This window comes from Sinocyclocheilus anshuiensis, unplaced genomic scaffold (assembly GCF_001515605.1).
Source record: "Sinocyclocheilus anshuiensis isolate Anshui unplaced genomic scaffold, SAMN03320099.WGS_v1.1 scaffold2069, whole genome shotgun sequence".
Lineage (NCBI taxonomy): Eukaryota > Metazoa > Chordata > Actinopteri > Cypriniformes > Cyprinidae > Sinocyclocheilus > Sinocyclocheilus anshuiensis.
The window spans coordinates 413459-424817 of record NW_015548678.1 but is presented as its reverse complement, the minus strand read 5'-3'; the positions used below and the strand labels follow the sequence as shown (position 1 = coordinate 424817).

Below are 11359 nucleotides of genomic sequence, written 5' to 3'. Positions count from 1 at the left end.
TCAATTCACTAATTAAAAAGTGAATAAGCAAATTAAAAAAGTAGATTAGGGAACACTATTCACTATTAACTAGTTGCTTATTACCATGCATACACTCAAAAAAATGAAACCTTGACTTTAATTTTTTCTTGTCAACAGGTTAATTATGAAAGTTGAAAACAAATATTTGGAGCTAAAGCTTGTGGCTTGCATTACCTGACACTTTCCGCTCTGTGTGTGTGTGTGTGTGCGCCTGAGCCCTGCCCCCATCGCCGCCACAGAGAGCAGAGGAGATGACAGAAGCAGCACAATGGCATTCATTATGTAAAAATTTGAATAATCTATTTATGATTATAGAAAATTGTCAGTTACAGTGTGCACCAGTTCAGTATCCCTTTACTACGATAGATTTTCAGATCCAGCCAGTGACAAGATGTTCATGCATGCACTGAAACAAGTCATTATACAGACACGTATACACAAGTGAAAAAGTTAGTGTTAGGTGCTAGTGATAAATGTACATTTAGAAGGGTTAGTAACAACAGTTGTTTAACAACACCTACTTTTGATATAAGGATATCTTTTAAATGTAACCAGTCGGAGTGGCCCAACGAAGTAGTCATGTAGTGGGTACTTCTCTGGCAGGGCATCATGTGTTATCGGGAACATTTTACCAGTTGGACATGGTTGCAGTTCAAAGGCCCGGTAGTGCTTCCTAAACCAAGCTGAGAATTTCTTGACTATGAAATTAACTGTATCCTGAAGTACACATATCTTCCACCGGAACAAGACCCTCAAATAGATCATGGAGTATATCAGGAGGATATCCAGTTGTGACATCAAAATAAGGAAGATTCTCTGTCAGCACACATGCCCTTTTTACTCCAACACAAGGTTTTCCACTCTCCTCTGCACTTTTCACATGTTCATTGTGGCTTTCTTTAAATCTTAGACTAAAATCTCCTGACAGAACATACTTGGACTGAAAGTCACTGAAACTCCCTGTGCAAAATCGACACACATATGCTCCAGAAACATTCTCTACAAAGCCTGCAAGCCCATTTTGTCGTAAATGTACAATCTTTGAACATACAGGAGATGGTTTCATGGGATTTAAGATGCAGATTTATGTGACTTAAATATTCCTTATCATTGCCAAGTTCAGCGAATGCACAAACTTGACATCTGAATGTAGCCAATGATGATGTTTGCTGAGATGAGTCTCTGTTATGGGCTCTACAGAGGTGTGATCAAAGTGCATTCCATGACTTGAATGTACATGGACAACTAGTATATGGGCAAGGATATGGGTGCCTACACCCATATTGAGGATGTTTTAACCTATAATGTTTTAGTAACTGACATCTAGTTGAGGTCTTTGAACCGCAACCTTTACACTGCCACATTCAATATCTGTAACAAGCACACATACCACCAAAAAAAACAAAAACAAAACAAAACTGTGATTTCAGTTAAAAGAAACTTGACTTGCAAAAAAAAAAAAAAGATTTTAGTTTTACAAATAACATACCATATGACTTAAAATAATTAAAAATAATAATTTAAAACATTTATATAATCTGTTAACTGAAATTATCAATTGCTACTGATAATTAAAAGTAAACAGGATACAAATAGAAACAAGCTACTCAGAACTAACAAATGAAATGGTCATGCAAGAAACAGTATTTACATTAGTAGATGTTGCAGATCTTACCTATTGTGAGTAACGCACCTTGGCAGGTACACAAAACACACCTTTCATTAAGGACCTGAAAAATTGCAAAGGATAAAAACAAACAAAACAATTTGATAAAGATTTTGTGAAATTGAATTAATCTGAACTGAATAACTACAAACCAATTAAATAATCACACTTTGTAATTTTTATTGAAAGTATCACAACAAATTTGAAAAAACAAAAGTTTCAAACCAAATATTAACCACTGTTAATTTTGACAGCAGGTTTTAGTTTAGTTTTAGTCGGATGGACACCTAGTGGTTGAACTAAGTATTGCAGTTTCAACGGAGAATGACTGTAGCATTGTTTTTCAAATTAACAAGCATGTTAACTTAGTACGTTTCTAAAATATATCTGCAAACATAGTGTATTTGTATGCTTTAGTAGAGTCAAAAACTTACAATAACTTAAACGCTACAGTCAGAAAAATGAAAGGGAAGTTACACACTTCAGGTATACATTTTGACATTGTGTAATTCTATTTATTAAACGTGTAGAATAATTTCCAAAACATTACATATAGCATTATAAATGTTGCGTTCAGGCGTTCATGATATAAAAAATAAACATACTAGTATAACTTTTAAAATGGAGTGAACACGGAGCAGTTTTTCCGTGAGCGGGAATGGAAAACCCGGAGTGGATACCACGCGGAGTGATTAACAGAACCCGTACAGTAAGTAGAGAGAAGAAGTGCTTTCAATCCACGCCAGGCTTTGATCACATCCCCCTCAGCAGGCTGAATACACCTCCTCTTTTCTAATTAAAATTAAGACATTTATTACACTATTTGAGAAATGTAATCCTATTAACAGCCTTAAAATTATGAAAAGTGAATATAAGACATTAAGGACAGACAGGAACCCTGCAATTGACGGAAAAAATCCGTCGTGGACTCGCTCCAGTTAACGGAAATCCATCGTAGCGACGGAGAACTTTAATCCATGAACTATCTCTTATTACTTTTCTTTTCGCCCAAATAATGGAAATATGCAGCGGACCAACCTACGCCACGTGGCTAAACTAGCATGCTAACGTCAGCATGTCTAGGACGCTAGAACTCTCTAAAACGAAAGCAAGCCAAAAATAAAGAACATATCTCTTATTACAAATAAAAAAGATCGATACTGGTGGAAAAACAAATATCCTCCTACCTTTACCAGCCGTTGAAAAGGTAAGACGTCCCTCTGTCAAAACCAATCGAAGAAAAACTTTGCAGGGGGTCACGCAGGTGTGCAGAGAGTCAAATATCGTTGCGCACGTGTAGTCTGACGCGTCTTGCTCTTGCTCTTCTTCTTCTTCTTCTTCTTTGGGGTTTCATGGCAGTTGGCGTCGCACTATACTGCCACCCTCTGGATGTAAGAATTTTTTACTTAACATAAATGGTTTGTGTTTAGACAACGCGTTAGGATTTTGTACAGTTAAATTGAGACATAATTACGTGGACCTTTATAGAAAAAAACATTTCAAGTCAACAAAGACAATTATTATAAGTAAACTGAATATAAATATATTATGTAAAGTGCACAACTTCCTTGTTCATTTTTTTGAGTGTATTACTAGCATATTGGTTGTTTATTAGTAATTATAAAGCACTAGATTTCTAGTGTTATAAATTTATTACAGATAAGTTGCAGGAATGTTTAAGAAATTAGTTTAAGAAATCAAGATACCAATTTTTATTTAGCAAGAATGCATTAAATTTACAGTTTCTTGAGCACCAAATCAGCATATTGATCATCATGTGATACTGAAGACTGGAATTCAGAATTCAGCTTTGCCATCTCAGGAATAAATTATATTAAAATAAAAAACAGTTATTTTAAATTCAAGCAGTGTGTCACACTATTCCTGTTTTTACAGTAGTTTTGAACAAAATAATGAAGCTTTCGTAAGCATAAGACTTAAAAAATAAATAAATAAATAAAAAACTTTACGAACTTTCAACGACCCCAAACTTCTCAACGGTGTAAGTATACAGTAGTGGAGAAGTGGCAGTAATGGCAAAACATCTCATCCATCATGAAATTAGTAGACATGCTTGTTTTAATGAGCAGACTAGATGAGGAAGAGAAGGACAGGATGGGTAATTAGTGTTAGTATTTAATTAGGTTGTAGGCTTAGATTGCTCTGAGTGCTATTTAGATGGTTTGCATTGTTGACCTTTACAGCTTAAATTGACTTAAGCCACAACATCTCGAAAAATTTGTGGCGCCTAATAGAAGATGAATGATTTAGTTAGGAGCGGCATATGTTGGTGGCCTACCTTATGAATATTAATGCAAATGTTGCTCTAAGATTAAACACCTTGAAATAGTTTGACATCGTCAAGTTGTGTGCATGTTACAGATCAATTAGCTGCAGGAGATATTTTGTCAATGTTATTTCTTTTCAAGTACAGCATACTATATTTGAGAGCATATTTCAGATTGTGGCCTGCTGCCAGTAACGACACTCACTCCATTTAAGGAGCAAAATCAATTCCTACATTTCATGGCACTCTATCATACTTCTGTAATAATCGGACATAGTTCAGCTATATTGAGGAAGTGATTAGAAAGGGTTGTGCGCAGTGATGTCAACAATTATGCGCCGTGGCTAAAGATCTTATAAAACAAGTACAACTAACATCTGAACTGCTGTAAGTTTTCCCCATTATCTAGTTAATTACAAATAGCCGTATTTACAAGGCCAGTCCAGAAGGAATGACTTAGCAAACAATGTACTATAGGTGTTAGCTAAACGAAAAATAACTACTATATAAGTCCTAGAGTGAAATGTGACGAGGTGAAAGATAATAGGTGAATAATTGTGTTTTTATGCACTGTGTGGGAGGCAGTGAGAAACTTTACTGCTAAGCCCCACAGCTGTTCACTGTAAAATCTGTCCTCGCAATTACTTTACGGCTGGCCCGCCACCACCTTTTTATATCTGTGTGCACGGATACGCACATCTCACGTTAAAGTTTGGCTTAGCGTTGGCGTCACTGAACCGGCTGGCGAAGATACTGTTGCCATGAAAACTTCCTCCATCCTTGAGGAGTAACTCGCTTCGAAATTGACCTAATGAATCATCTATCACTGTCCATGCGCAAAATAAAAGACGCTACTCACCAGTCAGATGAGATTTAAAAGCCGGTCTGTTTCTGTTGGCTGTTGTTCCTATCTTAAGATACACCGTCTGCGTACTAGTGTCCAAATGCGTTTTTTTCTCTCTCACTGTGTGTGTGTGTGTGTGTGTGTGTGTTTGACTGTGTAATTCTGCTTTTGGCAACCAGGAATCTTCATGAATCCACTGGCAACGCATCTCACAGCTGGCCCAGATTCTTCAGCTTCCTTTTCTCTTGATGATGGCTGTTGTTGTTCCTGAAAACACTGTTTTACCTCCTCATAACTCAACGTGTAAAGAGCCAAACCACCGTCTGTACCTGAGTACTTCCAGAGTGAGTTTGAGTGGAAGTATTGATGGAGCTATTTAAATTCACTTTGAAGTTGCTTATGGGCTCTATTTCCTACACCTTTTCCCTGACTTGAGTGGGTTAGATGGTATGAAGAGGGGAAAATTGGCTTTCTGAGCTGTAATTAGCCAATCAGAATGCTTTTCTCGAAATCATCCAAACCACATATGAGCGTTAATGGAGGCTGAAGGCAACAAAATTGTTGGAGTTTCCAAGATCAGAGGCGAATGGCACACATTGAACTCTTAAAAACATCAAAATAATGCCATTGCGTCTCGATTTAGGATCGTTAAGCCTTTGCAGTATTTTCGCAAGTGAGTGCAGAACAATGCTTTTAATCACCGAAGACTGTTGTGCGCTTTGGATTCAAAGACTGGAGGTAATATGTAAATCCAAAATTAATGTCTCATTCCCTGTGCTGAATGAAGCACTTGACTTTGACAAGTTTGTAACAAGTCAGCCTCTATTCGCAGCAAATGTAATCAGGCATACTCTGCCTCTCCGCAAGGCTTTTTCAGAGAGGCTGATATAAATCAGGTTTTGATCACAGCTCATTTTTATTTATAAGATCTTGTAGAGGCAAGTTTTTCAAGGGAAGACAACATCATATTTTTGGAAGCCACAGTGTAGCTACAGGTAAATTGGCTCTTCGCACAGATTTGTCACTATCGGTCTCATTTCCCATGTAGTGATCTGAGAGCGAGCATGTAGTCCATCAGGACACTTCAGACGACATCTTCTCCAGCTCAAACATTCATGAGGAGCGTCTCTCTCTGGGATACGCTTGGCATGCTCTCCCTTAGAAGTTTTGATGATAATTGGCAAAGTAGCAAGTGGCCTGAAATCATAATTTGCAGGTGGATGTTTCTACTGGCAGAGAGTTTTTGCTATCTCCGATTTGAGGAAAAGAAGCTGTTGCCTCATTAAGATTGTGCCTGTACTTTTTACACTGACAATAATGTGATAAAAATTACGAAACAGAAAGACAAAAGCATTGAGTAATTGTCATAATCTTTTAAGAACAATAATGTTAGCTTTAATTTCCAAGACAAAGCCGCTGCTGTCACGTCAAGGCCTTTTTTTAAAACCAGCTGCCATCACAACTTTTCATCGAGACTCAGTTCCCCAAAATTAATAAATCTCTTCCTGGAATTTGTACATTTTTCAGTTCAGTGTTTACATAAACAGAGAATAGAAAGTTTAGCTGGGAAAAGTGGTGGGCAGAGAGAGAAGGAAGGATGGAGAAAGAAAAATCAAAGGTCTATGAAAAGGCTAAGAACCAGAGCTTTGAAGTTATTATGATGTGCTGCTCATGTACAGGATACACCAATGAGGACTTTCGCTTGATCCCGTGGGATCTAGGTTATTGACCTTGCACTTTAACGGTATAACAGGGCTTTTCTTGAAGCGCCAGAGGTGTTAATTAAATGGAGCGGCAGAGTCAAGGACACAGGAAATGCACGGACAGTGACGAGTCTTGTTTTACTCCACAAATAACCATTTATTCTTCACACATTTAGCGTAAATCACGGTTTATTGTAAAGGACACAAGAAGGTAGAGAAACAGAGAGATGTAGCAGTAGATTAAGTACTCGGTGCATGGCACATCATTCTTAGGGAGACGACTCACTGTGAGTCGGGTTTTTCTCTTTAATTCTGGCACCAAAAGCTCCGAAATATTCAACAGTGATAGTTGGCCAGCCAACTTGAGCCTCGTAATATGGAGTAGGAGGAGTAAATTAATCTTTGCTACAACACGAGACAAACCGTACCTTCACATTTTAGCTGCGTTTAACAGTTCTTTTCGAGAGTTGGGATTGATTTTGTTTCGGTTAGGGCTGCACGATTAATTGGAATAAAACTGAAATCGCGACATGGCTTAGTATGATTATCAAATCGCAAAGACTGCAAATTATTGAAATAAATATGTGCACTACGTGTTTCAGAGTGAAGTGGCATTGTGTTTTTACACACTTTTACACATGTGCTGCCAAAATGAAAGCTTGATGTTTTAACTTTTGTAAAAAATAATAATAATAATACGTAGTATTATTGTAATTTTACATTTCAATTTCACAATTTTTATCAGAAAAAAAAAATCACAATTCGTTTTTTTCCTCAAATCGTGCAGCCCTATTTTGCATTCAGGACATGGCTCAGTATTTTCAGAAGTTGCTCAGACAAAAGTTTGAATTTGACCTCATGTGTAAATTTACAGAACTCAAATGACCCCCAGCGTGACCTTTAACACTGAAATTCTGGTCTGAGGTGCCAGAAATAGCTTTTAATTACAAACAACACAAATCAAACAACATTGTGTCCTCACTTTGGGAGAAAAATAGAATCAAAATAGATAGTGAACAAAAAAATAATAGTTATTAAAAACAACCAGTACCATCGTAACCTTGTAAAATCAATATCTAAAACTCTATAATGCATGCCATACTATGCGGTTGATTTTTATTAAGAAAGTTCAAAATCGAATGTTGGGAATTTCTTTTTCTACATTAGCAGTGTTAGACTGAGTATTTTGTGTTTGTGTCTGTCATTATTTGTGTTTGCCTACAGTGTATGTGTGTGTGTGTGTGTGCATGTGTGTGCTTATAAACTCAGTGAATGAAGAGGGGCTTAAACAGATCTGACATCATTTTTACCATGCAGAAAATCTGCCAAGTCTTTCACTGTCCCTTCAGTTGTGTTTGTCCATTTGTGTCTTTTTTAGGTCTCCGTCTGTTTTCACACTTTCCTCTGCTGACCTTACTTGGCCTTGTCCGATCTGCTCTGGGGTCTTAGCCTATAGAACAGAGATGACAACAGAAGAGAATACATGCATACCGTGGTGCAGCGGACTCTGAAGTCTAGCACAAACAGAGCAGGTGATTACACATTTACACCTTCCTCTCCATTTCCCCTGTCGCTGTCAGACTGACCTATAATTTGACAAAACCTGTCACCGCTTGCTGCAGAGCTCAAGGCTGACACTTGTTAGCACTGGAGCAAATAGTTATCTGTGAGAGGGTGTGTGCAAGTCTATGCTTACTGCGTCTTGACAGCTCACTTATATAACATGGGGAACATGGAAGTTCAGAGACACTGAGAATATTAATGTATTATGCAAATGTAGCAAATATACAGTGGGGTCAAAAGGTCATAGATGACATTGTAAATCTGGGATTTAAATTTTTATTTAACTACTAAACGTTTAGTTAGATATTAAACAAATAAACATTATAATGTACAGTAAAATGATTAAGAAATATTTTAGATTCTGCACATTTCTAGTTTACCAATTCATGTTTTGATGTTTACATTAACTTTTTACTTAAATTAGATCAATTTAATGTGCACTGCTTAAATAAAAGTATTAATAAATGTAATATTAATTTCTTTAAAAAAACATTCTTACCCACCCCAAACTTTTTTGCAGTAATGCAATTTGTAATGGCAAAATTTATATACAGTAATGAATGCAAATTTATAAAATAAAATAAAATAAAATAACAATAGAAGCATTTTCACTAGTGGTTTCTGACTTTTTTGACGACTTTTTTAACTTGAATGGCATCACACACACACAAAACTTGAGTAACATTATAAATGTCTTTACTGTCACTTTTGATCAATAAATCTTAAAAATGTAAAATTCAGATGTAATATAAACACACACACACCTATTGTTCTATCACATCTATTGAAATCACTCATTGTTAAAGGGATTGTTTACCCAAAAAATAAAGTTATTAAAAGATTATTGAAGGCATAGTTTACCCAAAGTACAGTAGTCGACATTTGAAGTGGATCAAAACCTTTCATCAAAGTTGTCCTAAAACCAAAATGCGTTCTTGTCTTAGGACAACTTTGATGAACTTTTTTGATCCACTTCAAATGTTGACTATATTTGACTTCTGCAGAACATAAAAGATCATCTTATATCTTATATTTTTTGTCCATACAAAGAAAGTCCAGTGTTGTTTTAGTTTAATATGGGTAAAAACAGTTTAAACATTCTTCAAAATCTTTTGTGTTCCATAGATGAAAAAAGTCATACAGGTTTAAAAAGACATGAGGGTGAGCAAATGATGACAGATTTTTCATTTTTGGTTAACTCTCTCTTTAATTCTTTCAGTAGGGCACATCAGAACACTCACTTGACTGTGTCCAAATGTCTTTTTCATCTCAGATGAACTCTTGGTCTGATTGTGGGAACAGTCTGCTCCCACCTGGAGGTACAAAGAAAGAGACAGAAAAAAAAAACATGTTAATTTAAAAAGCAAATTCAAGGAGCAAACAAATCCCAAGATCATCTAACGATCAAGCACAGAGCGAAGGGGAAATACGTCTTGAATAAAAGTCTTTTAGGTCTTTTTAATGAATAAAAATACACAACAAAATTATAAACGCAACACTTGTTTTTGCCCCCAACCTGATCAACTCTATGCGAAGGAGATGTGTTGCACTGCGTGAGGCAAATGGTGGTCACACCAGATACTGACTGGTTTTCGGACCCCCTCAGACCCCCCAATACAGTAAAACTGCACATTTTAGAGTGGCCTTTTATTGTGGCCAGCCTAAGGCACACCTGTGCAATAATCATGCTGTCTAATCAGTACTTGATATGCCACACCTGTGAGGTGGATGGATTATCTCGGCAAAGGAGAAGTGCATTTAGAGAAATAGGCATTTTGTGTACATAGAAAAAGTCTTAGACCTTTGAGTTCAGCTCATGAAAAATGGGGGCAAAAACAAAAGTGTTGCGTTTATAATTTTGTTCAGTGTACATATATGTGGCCACAATGGAGCAGTGATACTGTATAGACTATAATTGTTTGCTGTTTACATTTTCCCCAAAACCCCTGAGCTATGAGATTATACAGTGTTGCATAGAAAACAGATTAATCATGTTGCTCAAGGGATGGAGTATTTTAAGGAAATGTTTTATATGCTTGTCTCTGTGAGCTCTAAAACAAGCTAGAAAAATGTTTTTGGAGCAACACATTTAACAGAAGAGTACAAGACTACAAGAGACAATGTTTAACTGAAAAATACACCCTCATTTTTTTATTCTGACAGGACAAAAAACAGTGGGGTTAAGTTAATTAAAGTGTTATAGGACTGTGCCTGCCAAAAGAACAACTTTATAAAGGCAGTAAAGAGTAACAATCTAAAACTCTTGCCATATACCTTGTTCATTTTCCTTCGCTGCCTAAGCCTGCTTCATCCTAAGTGCTCTTTCCTCAAAAACGGCTGAAGAATTGGTTGAAGGAATGTACTGAAGCCAGCAGAGATAAATTAATTTCTATTATCAATGTCTGTAAACTCCCTCTAGGCAAGTTGGTGTGTGAGCAATACTAAAGACTCAAAAACAGTTGACATGTCTTTTTGATGGATGTGATACAGTACTTCGCCATCTGACAACCACTTCAATGTGTTGTTATACAGTATACTCCATAACGAAACAGTCTGGATACTCATTTCAAATGTAAATATTATATTCATTAATTACTATATAAAATATTCTATATATTAAATACCATTTAGACGCTTCGCGTCATGGCCGCATCACCCAATGGCCCGTTGTCAATTATTCCGCTTATACTATGGTTGGCACACCTCAAGACATCGATCAGATGATATATTTCAAGGCATTCGTCCGGTTTTTGTACTTAAAATGCTATTGTGGGTCAGATTAGTTTCTTCCGCATCTCATACAACGCCTCCATTGCTAATTCCAAAATGTCATTTTAGACCTAGTAACGGAGGACTGAGCCGTTGATAGCAGACTTATGCAACTATAATTACGTGTGAATTACGTTACCTCTGAGAGTCTGTGTGTCTCTCAAAAGTGTTTGGCAGCAGCGTCTCTACTAATAGTGAAACTTTAAGTTCATTTTCTTCATGAACAGCGCCGTCGTTACTAGGGCTGTTTAATATATCTAAATTATCGAAATATCGCAAATGTACATATCGCAATATGCATATCGCTACGGCTTGCAATATTTGGGGCCATGAACAAAAGACAGAGAAAATCACTCACTGCTCTTACCTAAATAACTTTTGTAGCTTAAGTAAGAATCAGTGCATATTGAATTCATAGAGTAAATGTTAAATGTTAAAATGACATTTTTATGTAATGCTAGAGTAAAACACTACCGTTCACTTTCAGAAGTTGTTGTAGGGGTGCT

The 11359-nt window shown here is 36.5% G+C and overlaps 1 protein-coding gene and 1 long non-coding RNA gene across 5 annotated transcripts in view; both read right to left on the bottom strand.

Moving 5' to 3' along the window:
* Positions 1-1084: 1084 nt before the first annotated feature.
* On the bottom strand, positions 1085-3040 carry LOC107656855 (uncharacterized). Its single transcript, XR_001630611.1, has 3 exons — positions 2875-3040; positions 1697-1751; positions 1085-1392 (listed from the first exon to the last, which is right to left on the bottom strand). It is a non-coding gene; the product is annotated as an uncharacterized LOC107656855 (long non-coding RNA).
* A 4244-nt stretch (positions 3041-7284) lies between these two features.
* The window catches only part of LOC107656854 (leucine zipper protein 2), a 113270-nt gene continuing 109195 nt past the window's right edge, over positions 7285-11359 (bottom strand). For 3 of the 4 annotated variants that reach the window (XM_016444802.1, XM_016444803.1, XM_016444805.1), the window contains 2 exons: positions 9326-9397; positions 7285-7971 (listed from right to left, as the gene is read on the bottom strand). In XM_016444802.1, coding sequence (XP_016300288.1) covers positions 7867-7971; positions 9326-9397 — 177 coding nt within the window. In that variant the 3' untranslated portion in view covers positions 7285-7866. The other variant, XM_016444804.1, reaches the window with a different exon arrangement.